At 43.6% G+C, this 20,812-nt stretch overlaps 4 protein-coding genes across 4 annotated transcripts; 2 read left to right on the top strand and 2 right to left on the bottom strand.

The window, feature by feature from the left end:
• Nucleotides 1-748: 748 nt before the first annotated feature.
• Nucleotides 749-4,180, top strand: LOC131662834 (ero1-like protein). The gene is made up of 7 exons (XM_058932795.1): nucleotides 749-898; nucleotides 1,238-1,441; nucleotides 1,514-1,671; nucleotides 1,737-1,969; nucleotides 2,048-2,402; nucleotides 2,471-2,764; nucleotides 2,843-4,180. The coding sequence occupies exons 1-7, from the start codon at nucleotides 758-760 to the stop codon at nucleotides 2,892-2,894; spliced, it is 1,437 nt and encodes a 478-aa protein (XP_058788778.1). The 5' UTR covers nucleotides 749-757; the 3' UTR covers nucleotides 2,895-4,180.
• Nucleotides 4,181-4,263: 83 nt separating this feature from the next.
• Nucleotides 4,264-9,805, bottom strand: LOC131662831 (epidermal growth factor receptor kinase substrate 8-like protein 2). The gene is made up of 9 exons (XM_058932790.1): nucleotides 9,685-9,805; nucleotides 9,471-9,627; nucleotides 8,712-9,015; nucleotides 7,519-8,645; nucleotides 6,954-7,443; nucleotides 6,772-6,889; nucleotides 5,408-5,617; nucleotides 4,538-4,701; nucleotides 4,264-4,428 (listed from the first exon to the last, which is right to left on the bottom strand). The coding sequence occupies exons 3-9, from the start codon at nucleotides 8,988-8,990 to the stop codon at nucleotides 4,420-4,422; spliced, it is 2,397 nt and encodes a 798-aa protein (XP_058788773.1). The 5' UTR covers nucleotides 8,991-9,015; nucleotides 9,471-9,627; nucleotides 9,685-9,805; the 3' UTR covers nucleotides 4,264-4,419.
• Nucleotides 9,806-9,866: 61 nt separating this feature from the next.
• Nucleotides 9,867-10,663, bottom strand: LOC131662837 (cytochrome b-c1 complex subunit 8). The gene is made up of 3 exons (XM_058932797.1): nucleotides 10,543-10,663; nucleotides 10,165-10,329; nucleotides 9,867-10,097 (listed from the first exon to the last, which is right to left on the bottom strand). Exons 1-3 carry the CDS (start codon nucleotides 10,646-10,648, stop codon nucleotides 10,003-10,005), a joined length of 366 nt encoding a protein of 121 aa, XP_058788780.1. The 5' UTR covers nucleotides 10,649-10,663; the 3' UTR covers nucleotides 9,867-10,002.
• Nucleotides 10,664-11,579: 916 nt separating this feature from the next.
• Nucleotides 11,580-20,767, top strand: LOC131662830 (host cell factor 1). Its single transcript, XM_058932789.1, has 7 exons — nucleotides 11,580-13,533; nucleotides 14,043-14,750; nucleotides 14,818-14,963; nucleotides 15,023-18,124; nucleotides 18,197-18,442; nucleotides 18,527-18,905; nucleotides 18,979-20,767. The coding sequence occupies exons 1-7, from the start codon at nucleotides 13,374-13,376 to the stop codon at nucleotides 19,098-19,100; spliced, it is 4,863 nt and encodes a 1,620-aa protein (XP_058788772.1). The 5' UTR covers nucleotides 11,580-13,373; the 3' UTR covers nucleotides 19,101-20,767.
• The last annotated feature ends 45 nt before the right edge of the window (nucleotides 20,768-20,812 follow it).

Raw genomic sequence — 20,812 nt, 5'->3', positions numbered from 1 at the left:
ACGTTATCCACGTTGCTCGCGGTCAATTTAAGAGAAAGCCGATTTTTAACTTTTCTAAGACCTACCATTGCAATGCTGACAGCAAAATCAATGCTTAAGTAATTACGGAGAAGAGATTTAACAATTATGAAGGTTGAAAAAACCAATTATAAGGCATACTGTTGTTCCTGTATTTACGACAATACCATCTATTATTTCTTTTAAATGAATCGAAAAAAAACTAAAACCTGTTTTAACGATTGATTTTCAGAGAAAAAAGTAAGCTTTGAATAAAAACAAGTGGCAAAAAGAAAAAGCATAATTAGCAAACATTGTTAGGATTGATGCCAATTGAATAACGCATTAATCGCCCCGTTATCGTATAGCTTCTTTGAACGTAAGCTATCGTAAATATCCACGTATAGATATACTTATCGCGCTCAACTTTTTTCTAAAAATAGCAGAAATAGTTGAAATACTGGTCAGAGCATAAGTAGTAGTGAGGATCGTTCTAGTTTTTAAAAATTAGGTGTGCACCACGTCATTGTTAAGTACCGTTAGTCGAATAAGTGCGTGCAGAGCAGGCGCAGCAAATAGCAGTCAGCTTTCCTTAACACTACAGCGCAGCAGCAGTAGGCGTACGTGCGCGTTGACAGGCATGTCGCTATAAGCCGACAGACCTTAAACTGGTCGTATTACTGCGACTAGTACCAGTTGTAGTACTAATGAGCTCGATATTACAGAGGTTGTATCGTCAGTTTTACGCGATGCGAAATATATGGCCGGACTCGAGATGATGAGATTTGCAATAAGCAAAATGTTAATTCTGACTAGCTTACTGCTGCTGTTGGCCGCCCGAGTTCATGGCAACTACTTTGGGACCAATCAGCAGCTGGCCAGCAATCAATGCTTCTGCAAGGTAAATATAACGATGCGAGCTTTTGTTTTTTCTTGAGTGTTTACGCGCACACGATTGTTTATGTTTTCCGTAAACATAACCTGTCGCTCAGTTTTACAATGACGTGTACTTCCGTAAGCTTATGTTGACTGACGCGCGTTCGTCAATTTACATCTACATGTGCACATGTACGATATGATTACTAGCTGCAATTACTATTTCGCCAATTTCGTTAATCATCAATGACATTTGTAGATAAATATATACTAAAAATAATTCGTTAACAAAAATTGATGAATAGATTGACTATCTTCAATTATCTCGCTGACAATAATCAACATATGTTTTGGCTATTTCTAGTTGAATGGCGTTATCGACGACTGCAGCTGCACTGTGGACACAGTGGACTATTTTAATAATATGAAAATTTATCCTAGACTACAGAGTCTCCTAGTCAGAGATTATTTTAGATTTTACAAGGTCAATTTGAAAAGAGAATGCCCTTTTTGGGCAGATGACAGCAAATGTGCTATGCGCTTTTGTCATGTTAAACCGTGTCAAGATGTAAGTTTGCCATTTGAATTTATCTATAATTGCCCTCTTTCACCTCTAGATTATTTTGCAATGTCTTTACAGAAAGACATTCCAGTTGGACTAAAGGGTGAACTCCCACGAAGTATGTATGTCAACGAAAGTCCTGTTGATAAATATCAACCTCATATGCAACAGACTGATTGTGATCATAATATGAATGATCATAATGTAGAATTAGGATATTTAAACACTACTATAAGGTACAGTAAATAATTACAATAAATACACATATGTACGGTGAATGTAAATACCAATTGTTTTTCAGCTCTGAGAATTATAAGGAGTTTGAAAGATGGCAACAGCATGATGATGCTCAGGACAATTTTTGTATTACTGAGACAGATACAGGAGAATATGTTGATTTACTTTTAAATCCAGAAAGATACACTGGTTACAAAGGTCCCAGTGCTCACAGAATATGGCGCAGTATTTACATGGAGAATTGTTTTAGACCAGACAACTCACCAAACACCTTTATACAATCTTCAAAAGTTGATGGTATGTATAAGTTTAGTTTAAATGTTTGAGGATAATTTTATAAAGAAACGAGTTGTTTAATTTATTAAAAATGTTTAGCCATGTGCTTGGAGAAACGGACATTTTATAGAGTAATTTCTGGTCTTCATGCCAGCATAAATATACATCTGTGTGCAAAGTACTTGCTTTCTTCTCCGATACATGTGGGTGTAGGTGTATCTCCTGATGGACAATGGGGCCCAAATTCAGAAGAACTAGAAAAACGATTTTCACCAGACACAACAAATGGAGAAGGTCCAAATTGGTTGAAAAATCTTTACTTTGTTTACATGTTAGAATTAAGAGCGCTTGCAAAAGCAGCATCATATTTGCAAAGAGAAGAGTACTACACTGGTAATCACATTGAAGACCAGGATACCAGATTAGCAATGAATGACATTTTGAATGTAATTAGGTAAATAACTTTGCTCCTTTATATTGATTGCATTATAAATGTTAACATACAAGAAAATTGATTTTCAGTACCTTTCCCGAGCATTTTAATGAAAGTGTCATGTTTAATGGGGGAATAGAAGCTCAAGTACTAAAGGGAGAATTTAAACAACACTTTCGAAATATTTCACGTATAATGGATTGCGTTGGATGTGATAAGTGTAAATTATGGGGAAAACTCCAAACGCAAGGATTAGGTACAGCTCTGAAAATCTTATTTTCCGGAAAATTTGAAAAGTATGAACCAACCCTTTGGACTATAAATAGGAAGAAATTCTACTTGGAAAGAACTGAAATAGTATCTTTGTTCAATGCATTTGGAAGGTAACTTATTTTTCTGACAATCAATATTTGACTGTATTTTTAACATATTCAAATGACCCATTATAATTTTTATTACAGATTATCTGAAAGCATATTTGAATTGGACAAATTTCGAAAAATAACAAGGTAGTTAACTTTAGCAAGGAGGAATTAATTTTTTTATGTTCAAGTATACGCACATCACATTTGATAGCTTTATACATCAGAGTAGCATGCATAAATTTGCATCAATCAATAAGACTCTGCTTTAAAACTCGGTGAATTTTTGTATCATGTCTACAATTAATCTAAAGTCGCAATGAAATGAAGGACATTTTCCATATTGACTATTTCCATGCCTTCTTTCCTTTGACGATTACACGTTGACTATTGACTGCGTCTGTGATAAATGATATTCAGCTAAATACAATGAAACAGAAACAACACTATAAAATCTTTAAATAATTTGATTGAAATTATTTTTAGTATCCATTTTAATTTTAAACTATCAACATATACGTTCATATGCGTGTACATATATTCTACAATGATGTTATAGAAAATATTTTTTATTTATTTCGTGTAACCGTAAATTTTGTAATGTTAAAAGTAAAAGCTATTTTATTATAAATATTATGTTGTTTTATCGAGCAGTGACCAGTAGTTTTGTACATTAAAAAATATAATGGTTGGCCCATTCATTAATGACACGCTCACTTAAAAAATTTATGAAATAACCGCTGTAATCATATCGTTTTTGATTGATGTAAGGTTTTTAATGATGTTTATCAGCAAATATAACTGTAAATCCCATTTCGTTATAAGCATCTATCAGTTATTTGTTAAATGCATATTTTATTAAAATATTACAAGAGAAAATTATATAGAAAAACACAGTCAGTAAAGAAATTTTCCAAGTTATTCCCGAATTTATTACACAATTATAAAACTATCCTATATTAAAATAATTCAATGTTTAATTTAATTTAATAAAATTTTAGCAGGCAAGTGTATGTTTCTAACAAGCGTAAGTAAATGTAAAAAAATTGTTAATAATTGTCTGATTTACTGCATAATACTCAAAACGAATGCTGACAATAAATGTAAGGAAGTTCTCCGGCTATCACATTAACGATTAAAATAAAACATAAGCGCATTCAAACAAAAATGACAGCAGGAAAAGACCTTTAACATTTGTTTCTCCGTACAAACGATTGCATAAAACGTTCTGAAATCAATTTTGTAATCTAGGTTTTAAAATTCATTTGATAGTGACGAAGAGGCACCTGATTGTCTCTTTATAACGGTATACACATTTACCGCCAATATTATTTACTTTATTTTATGAGTAATTATATTCTGTTAGTTTGCAGAAATAATGTTTATTGGAATTATTGAAACTAAGTTAACGTTCTTAAAAGTATTAAATAAAATCAACTACCAACTAATTAAATATTACAACAAATTCAATATATACTTTAGTAAAACTTTCTTAATTTGTAGCTTTCATTTCATTTATGAATTTTTATTAACAATAATCTTTTTTTAATTACAAAGTATTTGAATGAAATACAGTTTTGTATACATATATGCGATGTGGTGTTGAAAAGTTACGATATGTTGGCTCATTCATTCAAGAATTTTTAATAATTACCTAAACTTTCTGTATCCTGTAATCATTTGCTCTGAAACAAAATTAATAAATAGCAAATAATAGTTTTACGGATAAATTAACATTGAATAAAAATCGCATGTAAACATGAAGAAAACAAGACATTTAATGTCGTTTCTCACCTGTTGCGAAAATCTCTGGTCGTTCCAGGCTTGAATTTCGTAAGATAATTTTTTTTCCTCCGTTTTTGGGCATATTTTGTCATCATTTCTTATTTGTTTCTTTTCTCTACGCTTTGTTAACACGTGTTTCAGTTCTTCGTGAATTTGACCCCTTTGATCCTGGCCTATACTCGTGGTTTAAAATTGTATCAGTACATCGTAGACTTTTGTAAAAGTTCGAAAAGCTTGAGCGGCTCGTTACTTGCTGGCCATCGAGCTGTTTAAAACTTTCGGGGTTTCTTTCAAAATGTTTCCAAAATAAGCACAGAGAATTTCAATTTTAATTTATTAAGAAGGACTATCACACGCGGGTTATCGAATTGCCTGCAATTTTGACGACTTTTTACACGCAAGATGTAAGAACGACCGATTATTCCATGATTACAGAAACTTTACGTAAAGTTAACGGCCGATAAATTAAGCAATGTAGAACATTCACAATAGCAGCAAATGGAAGCGTAGATCACCTCCTTTCGATAGGAAAAAGTTTAATTTTTTTTTTCAACAAGTTAAACTGCACATAAGTTGTACTAGATCAAATTTTTTCAGACCTGTTCTTAAATTCCAAACCAACTTAACTTTTGCACAGTTAAACTTTTTCCAACAACTTTCTTTAAAAGAAAAGATTTGATGTCGGCTTGCATTCGGTGATGTTCGGCGATATAAAAATACGGCATTGCTTAATTTAGTAGTATGCATCTTAGAAGACGGGATACTATATTTTGACGGAAATCACGTCGTCGTACGTTCTAGTTAGATCAGCTTGGAGCGAGCCTTTACAAAAAGCTAGTAAACCGAATGAAGAGTTTAGTCGTGACAAGAAATACTGACTTTCAACTTGTTCGATCGTTCTGGTCGAATCAACGCTCACTGCTTTATTCAACATCTTTGGATTGGGCATCTCAACGGGTAATAGTGGTGAAAGCGGCGGCAACACATTCTGCAATTTCAAGTTTCGCGGGACACGTGTTTCGGCATACGTGCTTTCACTTGACGTCAAACTGGTAGTATCACTGTTCAAGTTTATCTTTGAAGAGTCACCTGAAGAACAATGCAGTTTGATCTACAGTTACAATTGTTTTCATAACAGACCGAAGCTACTCGATTTCCGCCAGCGCACAGATGAAGCAGTTGCAATTTCTTCCTTGCTTCGCGAAAAATAATTTACACCTGCCATGCGTGATAGCGAGCTCTTGACTTTTAAATATGGTAGTGGAAGCGGTTAAGCTTGTATATTAATCCAATACGATTTGCAACGTACTTGAACATGAATGAAATATGGGCCCATAGCAGTCTCAAGCTAAAAAGTAATCTTAAAAAGCTTCAACAAAACGCTTGACATTCTATAACGAAACATATGAAAACAGATAGTGGTGTTTGCTGAAAATACATACATATATTTCAATTAAGTACGTACATGTTTTTAACTTGCAGTATAACTTTGTACAAATGCTATATACTTGAAAACATAATTGCACTTAAAATTCCTATAATAGTTGCTTAGTTTTTAAATATAAAGAACTTTTGATACTAGCTAATCATTATTTTGACACTCTTAACAGTTTAAATTTTACGTTGAACAGATTTATGCTCATTATTACAAAAATCAAATTAATAATAATAAACAAAGAAGGTTAATTGCTAAAGATCTTTATAAAAATTGATAAAAAAGATAAACAATCTTTAAAATACAAAGAGAGAGAGAGAGGAAACTTGAAGAGACAACCACGAAAATACGTCGTTAAAAATCTCAGTAGAATAAAGATAATATTGAATAATAATAATAATAATAATAATAATAATAATAATAATAATAATAATAATAATAATAATATTAATAATAATAATAATAATAAATGATGATGACGATAAAAGTAATGACGATGATGATGAGGTACTAGTAACTAAATACTTGATTTGATTGTTCAAGGCACTGACCATCGGGATGTGACATTATAGATATACGTACGTGCCAGTGCTTCTCGCGCAACTGATCTCTACAAGGAAGAGTTTCTAGAGGGTTCAAGTATACAAACGGTTGGCGCACGCAAGACACAACAGAGCGCGCGAAACGAGTCAGGTGCGAAGCTGCTGCACAACGACAACGGCGGGGCGGGAAAGAGGTACGTGGCTTTGGATAGACGCAGGTCGGCGGGAGGGTCAGGATGGCCGCAGCTAGAAGTATCTGAATTCACCTTTCTTGCCGAGGCGCTCCTTGCGCACCCAGTCGGCCGGGGCCGGCGGCGGGATGGCGTGGGCCCGGTGCGGCGCCTCCGAGCCGGGACTGGCGTTGGCGGCGTCTATTTCCGAGTCCTGCGGCGAGGACAAAAGGTGAGAGGCGAGCGAGGCGGGCGGGGCGGCCGCGGGGGATACGCACCTCGTAGCCGTAGACCTGGCGCTGGTAGCGCGTCGCGTAGAAGAGCTCGCTGTCGGGCGAGGCAGCCGGGCCGGGGCTGTGAGCCGTGACGATGGTGTGCGGCACGTGGGCCACCTGGCCGCGGCAGTTGCGCGCCTTCCACCACTTGCGGCTATCGTCCAGTACCTCGAGGAACTCGCCGCGCACCACCGTCAGCTCCTTGTCGTTGTTGGCCGTGCGTGGGTAGGTCACCTGCACGACCTTGGCGCGCCGCGCCGCCAGCTCGTCCAGCCAGGCCTCCTGCGCGCCGCCGGCGCGCGGCCCGCGCTCGATCGAGTCCAGCGAGATGTCGCTGTGGGCGCGCTCGCGCTCGCGGCCCTCGGGCTCGCGGCCGCCGTAGAGCTCGGGTGCGCCACGCTCGTAGCCGCGCTCCAGGTACTCCTGGCCGGCGCGCTCCTCGCGGCCCTCGTAGTCCAGGTAGTCGCTGCTGTAGTGCGACTCGTCCAGCTCCCTGCGGAGGAGGCGATCGGTCGGTCAGGCGGTCGCGCGGCTAGGCACTCGGCTAGGGTTCGGGGGGCCGACCCACCTGTGCGCGTAGTAGGACTCGGCGGCGTGCTGCGCCGGCTGGTGGTGGTGGTGGCGGTGGTGGTCCGGCGGCGAGGGGTCGTCGCGTTTGCGTCGGTCCGCGCTGAGCAGCGAGGCCAGGTGGTCGTGAGCGTGGGCCGGCGCGTCGCGTTCGTCGGGCCCGAGCGGCGGGAAGTCGGGCGACCAGCCGTCCATGAAGACCGGGTGATAGGTCGGCACGTGGCCCTTCCACTGCTCCCGCGGCACCAGCCAGGCGTCGCCCAGCGAGTGCCAGAGTTCCGTCTCTTTGCTGGTCACGCAGTTCATGAGCAAGTTGACGGCTTCGCGGCTGAGCAGCGGCGCGGCCACCCTGGCCGGCAGGTTGGCCTCGTAGCTGGTGTCGTGGCTGGCGTCCACGATGAGCGCCAGCGGCGTGAACAGGAAGTGCACCAGCTCGGGCGCGTTCGGGTCGTGGATGTGGGCCTTGAGCTTGGCCAGCAGATTGAACGACAGCTTGAACTTCTGGAAGATGTCGACGAACTCGAGCTCGGGCGGTGGCTTGGCGCGCATCGTCAGCATGCCGTCGCCCAGGTTGCGCTTCTTGGACTTGCGCTGGCGACGCCGGCGCTCGAGCTCGCGCGACGCCGCCGCCGCGTGCTGCAGCCGCGCGATGAACTTCTCGATGTCGTCGAAGCAGTGGTTCAGCACGCTCACGTCGCGTTCGTACTTGTCCGAGGACGTGGACGAGACCTCGTCCTGGTTGTCGTCGCGCGCGGCCTCCTCGGGCGGCGCGGCCGAGGGCGCCTCGGCCGCCGCGCCCTCCAGCGGCTTGCCAGCGCCCGGCTCCCGGCCTAGCCCGTTAAGCGGCGGCTCGGGCGGCGGCAGCGCCGGCGGCGGCGGGATGGGGGCGCGCGCGCCGCGCGCCTCGCCCGCCCCGCCCAGCTTGCCCGCCTGCAGCATCTTCAGGTCCTCCACGAGGTCCTGTGCCGACACGCTCTGGCACTGGAAGATGTGCATCTCGGCGCGCTGCCCGCCTGCCTCGTCCGCCACCGTGAACACCAGGATGTTGTTGTACATCTCCATGGGGTCGCGCGACGTAAAGGCCGTGGGCTCCTGGATGAGGCCCGCGGGGAAGCGCTCCATCACCGCCTGCGGCCGATAAGCGGCGGTCAGTCGAGCGTTAGGTCGGCCGGCCAGTCGCCCACTGCTACTCACGCCAGTCTCGTTGTCCATGATCAGCACCCAGCTGCGCTCCAGCCGCATCTGCATCTTCTGGCTCCAGATGCCGTTGCTCTTCTCCAGCTGCAGCAGGCGCCGCATGCCGTCGGCCGGGTAGACGATGCCCGTGTCCTTGGTCACGGTGAAGGTGGCCAGGTGTTCCATGGCGTAGCTGGACTCGGGCGCGCCGCCCGCGGCCGTCGGCGGACCCGCGCCCGCCTCACCCTTGCAGCCGTACATGGGGCTGCCGTGGCCGGCCGAGCTGTAGTAGGGCATGGCGCGGCTGCGGCGCTCTGCCGATCTGAAACAGGCCGTCCCGGGCTGTCAGCGACAGGCATTCCGCGCGGGGAAAGCCGCGATTACCATAGGAATGTCTCCGCGCGCGCGTGCGTGTGTACGTCGCGCGGATTGCTAGCGGGTCAACGACTCGCGCCGCCGCGCGATCGGCGGCGTATAAGGACGCGGCGAGAGAGCTGCCGGGACACGCCTAGCGCACTCGTTCAGCCAGCGAGGAAAACGAGTCGCGGAATGCAACGAGTGACGTAATTGCGCCGCTGCCTCTCGCGGCCAGGCCTATCCTACTTTCCTCGCCGCCGCCGCCGCCGCCGCTGCTGCTGCTGCTGCTGCTGCTGCTGCTGCTGCTGCTGCTGCCTGGCGCCCATGCTCTCCTGCTCGCGGCGGCTCCGAGTGAAAGTTAATGGCCGTGGCCTGCCCGAGCAGTCGTTTCTCGCGACGACCGTCGACTCGCATACTCACCGGTCGGACCCTCTCTTCGCTATCACTGGCTTAGCAGCTGCTGTTTCGTCTTCTCGGCCGCGTCCAAGCTGCGGCTCATCGCACGAGCGCAACTCTATCCTGCGACACTCCGATAAGTTTTGGGCGATCGGCTGTCTCCTCGCTGGCTCGCCACACACTGCAATTGCAGACGCATCGGTATGCCAGCAGTCCACGTAGGTGTACGCATACCTACCTGTTGAGAGAGAGCTGAACCACCACCACTTCTACTCGTGCCGTCCCCCCTGCCAGTGCTCGCTACTTTTCCCCTACCACCTCCTATCCTGCCCACTATCGGCTCGGTACTTGAAGGAATACTCGGATATCTCGAGATTAGGATCGGTTAAGAAGGGATCGACAAACGATCAACGTCGATTGTACGCAACCATTTCTTCAACTGTATTTAACAACTTATTGTTTACATGCGTTAAGCAAGCTTTCTGGAATTGCTACGCTTTTTTATTAATTGATAACAAAAGAATCGTTAACTATAAATCATTGGCTAAGTATCGCATTATTTGTCATTCTCATAATCCTTTGGGTTCTTCCTTGACAAGCGTTCGTTCTCCTTATCTGCCCAATCGACTAGCATGTACGTCAAGAGCATTGCTGCAAGTAAGTTCGTTAATGTAATTGCTGGTCAAACTAATTTATTCATCCATTCGCGTATACTTACGCGGGACTACTTTGAAGACGCTCTCCCTAAATCGACGTATCATGTTAGGAAACCCGTGACTGAATGCTCCTGCCCATGCTTTCTGTTCATGGGGGCTGAGTCTGAAATAGACGATGCCTCGAATTTTGGCCAAATTACCAAAATACAATCCCATTTTTCCGCTCTCTGAAAATCATCGGCCTGTTTTAGCAAGCATTTCAATAAAGAGTCGACGATACGCACATAACCACAATTTCAGAGATAAATATAAGCATTGATCAACACTGAATGTCTCTCAACTCAATAAAAAAGTACTCGCCATTACAGCTGATGCGAGCTTAACGATTCGCATAATACAATCATGAGAATTATTTAATAAACAATTACATAATAACTTACTTTTACGAACACAGGTCCAGACGACACAAGCACGAATGGCGCTGACAGTACAGCTGTTTTGAGACAAAAAATCGGCGCGCGCATTATTAGGGTGCATGCAGAACATTTCTCACACATTCAAAGTATGTAACGTCCATTTTAGCTTGATAGCATGAACATAGTGAAGCCCATCTGTATATGTATTAATTATTTATAGGGACTTTAAAAAGGAGCGTATTTTTAAATAAAGAATTCAATTACTATTTATTATAAATATAATATGGATACTCTGTTTTAAAAATTAAATTAATCGTCGATAGTACATTTAAATACATATAATTAAATGACTGCATAATATAATAGCTTCATTATATTTATGAAAATATAGTAATTAAATTTTAATTTTAAAATGTACGCTCTTTCTCAGACCGTAGATAATTGGTGTACAAATTGCTCCAAAAGAGACCAAAGTACCCACTAGTCTGAAGTCTTAACTCTATTGTCTCGGAAATTGTCGGGCGTTTACAGAATGGATTCTAACACTTCCAAAATGACATAAAATTTGACGCATGACTTAGGCTGATTCACCGACACGAAAATCGTACGCGACAAGCTATTTCTATAGTGGATTTTCTGCTGCTGCCAACTTGAAATGACAAATGCTTAACATAACCTCCAAATGATTAGACAAACTTAAATACTACAATTATATTTTAATAAAAGTGTAAAAAATATTCAAATTACTCAGATTAAATATAATATTAAAAAAAACGTTTATAAGTTAAGGTAATTTCGTTATCATTATTGATATTATGTTGCATGAAATTGCAAAGTTGAGTTATTTTGAATTTGTAAGTTGGCAGCAATTTGTTGCATATAACTTTTCGTACCTATTGGAGAATCAGCCCTAACGCGGCTGTAGCTCTGTACTATACACATGGAGTCTCCATGACTATACACACCGCTCGTTTAGCCTTTAGGGCCTTTTCACACTGAAGGAATATTCATGTGATGTTCTCGTTCCATGTGTGATTCTGTACCTTCCAGAACACTACTATAGTTTACTGTCTACCTCCCTATAAGTACTCAGTGGTTTAAGAAGTGCAGAAGACGCAAAATACGCAGTCTTGACGGTTTTATACTTAGTTTTCAAACATGCAATTTCCAAAGTGGCGCTCAAAATCCAACCATCCAATTACGTTCCAATATGACGAACGCGGATAGATCACCGCTCGAGTAGAATCGTTTAGATTTCAATTGTTTTTCAGACATCTGGAATTGTTTTAAATGATTAGTTCGTGAAATCAAAAAAATAGAAATTTAAGGATTAACTTCCACGTTAACAATCGCTAGCATTTCAGCGTGATATCAGTTGTCACATCACCGGCTAATCATATGATGCGTAACTCGAGTCAGAATTTGAATTTTGACTTTAGTTTGCATTTACCTTGGATGATAGAAATATTCAATATAAGCTATTTTCTCCGTTAAATTATTTTTTATTATTAGTTCATTTTATAAGCTGTCAAAAAAATGTTATTGCAATAATAATTCATACATGTCATTCACGAAGAATTACTTTCCATGTAATATTATTTATGCGTAATATTTTCATAGTGGTTGTTTTAACTTAGAGTACAATAATTAACATATGTATTACGTGGATGCATGGACAACGAGAACGCCTCTCTAACTGTGTTCGTAACTCACGGCCGACGCTCGTGCACAGCGCAGAGAGAGAGAAAGAGAGAGAGAGAGAGAGCGTGGCGCAGAAGAGCTGAAAAAACGATTGTGCAAGTACATTATTCGAAAGCACCACAAGTAGATGGTGGCTTGTTTCTTTGTGCAAGTGCATTTAGCTTTCAGTTTATAAAAATTCAATTTTGCTGTTGACAATTAGGAAGAAAACTGGTGATTTTGTGTGCGGCACGCCCGTAACCTGCTTCATGAATGCCGTTCTCGTCCACCTCGCTCAAGATCTCGTAAATTTTGGTGACTGCATTCGCCTTGTCTGTTGTGTTCTCTACTTTGCAGATCGCGCCGACGCGAATTTGTCGCGTCAGCTTGGATACAGCATAGAGATCATGGTGGGGACGGACAAATAACCTCGTATATACATATATATAAATATATATATTGAAGACACGATACAGAACGAGTCGGGACACGGTAGTTCGCAGTGACGGCGACAGCAACTGCCATTGGTGTTTCTTATCGAACGTGTGCAGCGCCACCATACATAAATTCTGCTGCTTCTGCTACAACAGAAGCAGCCGGCAGCGGGTATAGTGCATGGTGCGACTGTTCGCCGCCAAGTGCTAAGCTAGAGAGCGCGCGCCACTTAACCTGTGCATGGCATCGTCTGAATGTTAAGCAGCATTCAGTGTAACTATTTCGTTCGTTGTAAACCGAGTGGTGTTTGCTGGAGGTTAGGATCAGTTTGTGATGGCAGTATAAAAGCCGAATGTGATTGCAAACCAAGTGCTTACGTATTGTCAGAACATCGTTCGTTTTGTTCTGTTCAGTTGTCCGTCCCTCTCTCAGCAGCTAGCGTTCCCCCTCCATCTCATTCCGACTCGCTCGAGTTTTTTTCCTACGAGGCCGCGCGCGCGATCGTGCGTTGGGACTGTCGATCATTCTGTGTAGAAGATCATTTCAAAGCAAATCGAAACTCGACGGAGAGTGAGCGAGAAAGATAACGAGGGAGAGAGAGAGAGAGATAGAGAGAGAGCGCGCGCGTGAGAGGGATAGAGGTCGCAGAGTGAGTAAGGGCGAAAGCAGAGGGGACATGGAAAGTGTCGCTGCTGATGTGATGTGATTGCGAACGAGCGAGCGCACTGCTCCCAACCATCATGGCGGCTCCCGTGTTACAGTGGAAGAAAATCTCAAATCCGAGCGGGCCCCAGCCTCGACCTCGCCATGGGCATCGCGCAGTCGCCATAAAGGACCTTATGGTGGTCTTCGGCGGTGGTAACGAGGGCATCGTCGACGAGCTGCATGTTTACAATACTGGTGAGCATCATTCGTTTCCCGCGGCTGTGGCGGCGGCACCTCCATCATTGTTACGCTACATAGGAGAGGCTTCTACGCCAGAGACATGCTAATTCAACATGGCGGCTCACCGGCCGGATTCCATAGCCGCCATATTGCCAGTGTCTACGCGCTTGATGCCCCTCCTCCTATCTACCACTACTACTGCAACTGCTGTACACTCGGATTCCCTATAGGCCTTTATCTTCATTGTTTATCAATGAACGATCACTGGTCGCGAGCATGAAATAAAATTTTTGTGCATTCCTGGCAATTTTTTTTCATTTTAGCCGTTGTTACTAATTTACTATACGTTTACAGATATGCATATATATGTACGCACACAACGCGGTTCATTGCTTAAACTCGACGGTCCGTGTTTCGCGTTCCATAGCAAGCCGTTGCCGGCTGCATAGCACTGCCATTCCCAGCTGTTCCACCACATGTCATTGTTGTCAACGAAACTTTCAAATATCATTGATTCTTTTCAGCTACCAATCAATGGTTTGTTCCCTCGACGAAGGGAGACATCCCTCCCGGATGCGCTGCTTATGGATTTGTCGTGGATGGCACGCGTATATTAGTTTTTGGTGGCATGGTAGAGTATGGCAAGTACTCCAACGAGTTATATGAGTTGCAAGCCAGCAGATGGGAATGGAAGAGACTCAAGCCCAGACCACCCAAGCAGGAGCCTCCTCCATGTCCAAGACTGGGACATAGTTTCACTTTGATTGGAAATAAAGTCTTCCTGTTTGGAGGATTGGCAAATGACAGTGATGATCCGAAGAACAACATACCTCGATATTTGAATGACCTGTACATATTGGAGCTATTGCCAAACGGAGCCACAGCCTGGGAAGTTCCTACAACTCATGGTCATGCTCCTCCTCCCAGGGAGTCACACACAGGAGTTGCGTATACTGACAGAAGGACTGGGAAATCATGTCTGGTGATTTATGGTGGCATGAGCGGCTGTCGTTTGGGGGATTTGTGGTTTTTGGATGTTGACAGCATGACTTGGAACAAGCCTATTGTGCATGGACCTACTCCTTTGCCTCGCTCTCTGCACACAGCCACCTTGATTGGGCACCGAATGTATGTATTTGGTGGGTGGGTACCTCTTGTGGTTGATGATGTGAAAGTAGCCACCCACGAAAAAGAATGGAAGTGTACCAGTACATTGGCTTGCTTGAATTTAGGTAAGTATTTATGAACTTAATTATAACAAATCGACAAATAACAAGTACATGTCAAACGTCAATTTAGAATCAATGACCTGGGAGCAGTTGACTATTGACACAGTCGAAGAAAACGTACCTCGGGCTCGTGCTGGTCACTGCTCGGTCGGCATTCACAGCCGCCTGTACATATGGTCAGGTCGTGACGGTTACCGCAAAGCGTGGAACAACCAGGTAAGATCCAAACCATTTGTCTAATAATATTCAGGTTGTAAAAATGTTGCGGTGCGTAGGTGTGCTGCAAAGACCTCTGGTATTTGGAAGTGAGTAAACCACCAGCACCCTCACGTGTACAGCTAATCAAAGCGTCCACCCAGTCTCTGGAAGTCAGCTGGACGGCGACTCCTTCGGCCCAGTACTATATCTTGCAAATTCAGAAGTTCGATGTTCCTCCTACTGGTACCATCGTCAGTTTCTCTGGAACTTCTTCATCTGCAACGCCAGTTACCACCTCTGCCACTGGTTCTCAAGCTTTACCGAGTCTCGCCTCCAGCAATGCGAATGTTTCTCCGTCGATGTCAATAGCCTCATCGGGTAGACCAGCAGCAGTGTCGGCGGCAACAGCAGCAGCAACTGCAGCCGCCCAATCGGCAACGACACCGATTCGCATGCAAGCAATCGGCCAAAAGATGGCAAGTTCGCCTGCCGGCAGCAAGGTCGCAGTTGGCAGTTCCGTGGTTTCGCGTGCAACCAACGTTATTAGGATCCAGCAGCCCAATGTTGTGTCTAGCGGCGGCAATTTGGTGGTCTCTGCAGCTGCGACGACAAGTAGCACGCCCACGACAACACTCGCCGTTTCCAGTGGTACCACGACTACAAGCGTCGCGGCACAACCGACTGCGGCAATGTCCGGCATGGCCGCTTTGGCGGCCGCGGCTATGACTCACAAAGTAACGAACAGCGTGCCCGTAGTGGCGGCACAGAGCGCTACCGCAGCAGCGACCGCCGGGACTCCGATTAGGATGAAAACCGTAACCGGACAGCAAATTCGATTCGCCGCACCAGGTGCCACCGTTCTGCGAGCTACCTCGCCACAGCAGGGCAAGCAGATTATCCTGCAGCAAAAACCTGGTCAGCTGGTACACCTGGTGAAGGCGGGCAGTGGCCAGCAGGTGGTGACCATGCCTAAGATGAACCTGATACAGGGTAAAACCACGCTGCAGACCGGTGGGACTGTGGCGGGTAAGGCGGGTGCCACGCAGCAGCCAACCATCCTGAGGCTGGTCAGTCCAAACGCGGTAGGTGGAGCCAAGGTGCTAACCACGGTTAAAGGCACCAATTTGGTGGCCATGAGCAAGGCTCAGAACATCGCCGGCAAACAGACCATTATGCTGACTAAGCCCGGCGGCAACGGCAACCTCGTTGGCCGGCCGAATCAAATCATTATGGTGACTTCGGGTTCGGGTCTTCGCGCTGTGCAAGCCGTGACAACCTCACAGGCTGGTGCCGGCCAAGCTAGCAGTCTCGCCAGCACGCCTGTGAATGTGGTACCGCTGTCAGCTGCGGCAGCCAACCACGTGGGCAATCAACCAGGCGTTAAAATGATCGTGGTGTCGTCGAGCGCAATGGCCGGCGGCACCGCCGGCAAGCCGCTCACTATCACGATGCCCGGCCAAGGCGGCAAGACCGTTACTATTGCGACTAAGGCCGGCCAACAGATTCTACATAAGAACCAGCTGGTGGCCATGCCACAAATCCAGAAGGCCGCTGCTGCTGCTGGCGAGGCTACCGTTGGCGTGGGCAAGCCAGTCACGCTGCAGGTGCAGGGTGGCGGCAAGACTGTCACCCTCGTGCCGACGAGCAGCTCGATCGTGGCTGGCTCACAGGCAGACGCGATTGATACCAGTAAAATGCTCATCGTTTCACCACAGAAGCAGCCATCGGCTACGTTGGCGACTAGCTCGGACGGTCCTGCGACCACAGACGCGGCCTTGGCAGCCCTGGCTGCCGAAGCCGGACTCATCGATCCGCTACCAGAGCCTTCAGGTGGTCTGTCTTTTATGATGGCCTGTGACGATGCTCAGGAGCCCAAAACCACCGTCTCTGCTGCTCAAGAAGGTTGCAATGGTAGTCAGGATCCAGCTAACACAGCCCTGACAACGGAGCCCATACAAATGGATGGCGACGGCAACATTGTCATACCGCAGCTTGACGGCCCAGGAGATCTAATTTTCTCGGAGGATGAGAGTGAAGCCGCGGCCGGAGAAGAGGAGCCGTCCACCGTAGCCGCTGAAACCGAAGCCGTAACTAACTCCAATGCCCAAGAAGAAATGGAGCAAGATGTCGCTGCCATCACCGGTGAGACCGGTGAAACTGAGCCGACGACGTCAACCACCACCGACGAGGTCAACAAGGAGGCCGAGCTTGCTGCTGAGTCGACGCCCACTCAAGAATCCGAGGCGATGAGCGTCGAGGACATTTTGGCTGGCAATGAATCACCAACATCCGAAGATAAGCCGACAAGTACCGAGGTAGACGCTTCGGAGGCTAGCGCGAAAGACGCACCCACTGAAGAGAAAGCAGCAGAGATAATCGAAGCAACCGAAAAAACAGATCTCCCCGTGATCGAAGAGACACAAAAGAAAGAACAAGAGGAGACGCCCGACGCCCTACAAGAAGAAGAAAAGAGACAACAGGAACCTGCAGAAGCGTTAAAGGATCAAACGGAGTCGAAAAAGGTCGCGGAAACGGAGAAACTGACGATGGAATCGACCGAAGAACCCCTCGTCGAGCCGCCGACTGCTAACCAGATATCTAGTGAGGAAACATCTAGCTGTGCCGAGGCTCAAGCTGAGAAATCTCAAGAGGTGGAGGAACCAGCCAGTGGAGCTCTAACGGTAACTGCGACTGATCCTGCCGCACCAAAGGTTACTGATGAACCCATGAACGTTGATGAGCCGGAACCAACGCCTGTCGATACAACAACAGAGCCTACAAACCCTGAGCCATCTGTCCCAGAGATCAAAGAAGAAGACTTATCGTCGAAAGATGAGCCAATGGATGAGACTCCGGAAGTCGTCGGTGCTACAGCTCCAGACACGGCTGGTGGTCAGGCTAAAGCCACCACAGAGATACTTCAACCCAAAGTTGAAACTACAATTAAGGTTGAAGAGACGAGTACAGCCTCCATCAAGCAGGAAAAACCCGACGATTCAACAGGCGACGCTTCGATAGCTCTGACTACACTCGCAACGGCTGCCTTGAGTTCGACTCAGTCGGCACAGGTAGCTGCGTCTGCTACTGCTACTGCAGCTGCAGCTACTACTACTACTGCAGTTGCTACTGCTGTTGCTGCCAGGCCTAAAGTCGAGCCCTCGATTAATAACGCCACTAACGTAAGTAAATTCTATATCGATTGAAATATTTTTATCGCTTCGCATATCAACTGAAACAAAGCGATTTTACAGAGTATAGAAATTAAGGAAGAAGAGAAAAAGGCGGTAGAATGGCATGATGTCGGAATTATAAAAGGCACAACTTACACGGTTTCACATTACTTTCTTCCGGGGAACCAACAACAACCAATGGATGTGACTCATGCTCTGACTACGGATTTATTCAAAGGCAGGGCTAAAGTAGCTCTGGAACCTGGAACTGCGTACAAATTCCGAGTTGCTGCTGTAAATAGTTGCGGCCAAAGTCCTTGGAGTGAGGTAAGTCTGTGTGTGTGCGCGCGCGCGCGTATGTGCTTACGCACATATATTCATATTTTAATTTGTTTATTGATTTTTTCGCAGATATCAGCTTTCAAAACATGTCTTCCTGGCTTTCCTGGTGCTCCAAGTGCTATCAAAATAGTAAAGTCTCCTGATGGTGCTCAACTTTCGTGGGAACCGCCGTCCAGCAACTCTGGACCAATATTAGAGTATTCCGTGTATTTGGTTGTACGAAGTACTGGTGCCATTTCTGAGAATACTGGAGATGTAACATCGACGACACCTACGCAACCTTCGTTTATTCGAGTTTACTGTGGACCCACTAACGCGTGCTCTGTCTCCAACAAATCATTGAGTGCAGCTCACGTAGACACTACTACTAAACCGGCTATTATTTTTAGAATAGCTGCGCGCAATGACAAAGGTTACGGACCTGCTACTCAAGTGAGGTGGTTGCAAGGTGCGTAAATCATGATTATTCGCATATATTAACTCATGTTCAGTCATTAATTAAGTTAAATTTTACTTTACAGATCCAACGACAGCTGTTAAAAATACTATACAAGGAAAACGAATTGGAACAGATATGCGCTCTCAGATCAACTCACCCATGAAGAAAATAAAAACAGATGCGACGAACGATAATTTTTCGTGAGCTACTTGAATTATATGACTACAAAAATACATTATTTGTAATTGAGTTTTTGCTCGTGCGTTGCCCGAAAACGACAACGACCGTGAGTTCGTTTAAGAATATCAAAAGAACGAAATAATTTTAAGCATATAAGAGTTTTGTTTAGCATTCAGTGCATGGATTTGTGCTTTAGATGCTAAGAAAGGAAAAATATATCGAGTTGTTTTTAATGTCTCTGTGCTGGAAGACTTGTCAAAGACAAATATAAATAGATTTACACAAAATCACCATCAAAGACTTCAAGCTTCAAAAGACATTATAAAAAAGGAGTCTACTTTTGATTTCGAGTTTCAAATCCTACATTTTTATATGTATTTATATATATAAATATATATATATATATATATAAATATCTATAAATGAATATAAATATATATATTTATATTTGTGTATATTTATATATATATATATATACACATACATATTTATGTATGTACATATATATTTCTTTCAATTTTGTGTCTCCTAATTAGACTGCAATACATGTAAGATGAGGGAAGCGCTAAAGCGTTTAAAAGTAATCATCTTGTGTTTAATAAAACAACGAGATGATATTGTCTAAATGAGTTCGAAAATAATTTTTTGTAATTTTGAAAATGTATGCTTACAATATTATTATTTCTCAACATCACTGAATACTGGCAATTTTTTTTATATAAATATAATTATATGTTAAAAAGATTCAGTTTCTCCAAGTGGTATTGTTTAGCGAGTATATAAGTATATTAGAAATTTTTAAATTAAAATATATTAATTGTACATTGAGAGTAATATTAATATAAGCTAATATTTCGAATAATTGATGTAAACAAACAAGTGGGATTTAATAACTAAAGTTTTTAAATTATTTTCTGGATGCTTTTTATTAATATTTATGTATCCTGTTTTATGTTCCCTTTCAAAACCAAATTTAAATAAACAAACATTCTCCATGTGTATGTGATTGTACATAAATTTAGAAATTTCATTAATTTTGAGAAATAAATATATGAAAAAAATTTTTTTTTGCTACCACATTTGTACAAATGCATGGAGGTTTCAATAACTAAATACGTGTGTATACATGCTTAGTTACTGTGTTATTGGTATAGACCAATGTTGAAATTGTCTTAGGAAGAATTATTAATCCTGAAGAATTTTACAATTATTCAGAAATAACTTTACTTAGCGGACGGTGATTGCGGTGTTAATATTATCTACATAAGAATTAAGCTCAGTGATAATTTTAAGGTAATCGTAGTACTGTAATGAAGGTAAATATTAAATTTAAAATATATTTTATAGTTCATTTTTGTTCCTTGATTAAGTACGCAGTGCATCAAACTAAAATTATGTATACTGTCATCCAAGTGGCATGTTGAAATTGTAATTATCAATATTTCGTTTGTATTGCTCATTATTTACTAGTTTTATTTGATTCCCGTAGAAGTTAGGAAAGTTTGAGCTTTAAATTATCACTGTAGTTATATTTATCAATAATCATAAAAAATTACCTAATGGACAATATGTCAAACATTTTTCATACTTTGAAATTGCGTGTGATCATATATTTTCTACTGACATCAAATCATTATTGACTTAATAATTTACTCTTAAGAAAATACCTATACAAGCATCATGTATGTACATATGAGCACACATAGAAAAAATATATATTATACGTAATAAAAGAA

Source organism: Phymastichus coffea, unplaced genomic scaffold (genome assembly GCF_024137745.1).
Source record: "Phymastichus coffea isolate CEN01 unplaced genomic scaffold, Cenicafe_Pcof_1.1 PCOF00028, whole genome shotgun sequence".
NCBI lineage: Eukaryota > Metazoa > Arthropoda > Insecta > Hymenoptera > Eulophidae > Phymastichus > Phymastichus coffea.
The sequence above is the reverse complement of the archived record's forward strand: the minus strand, read 5'-3'. Positions and strand labels throughout refer to the sequence as shown.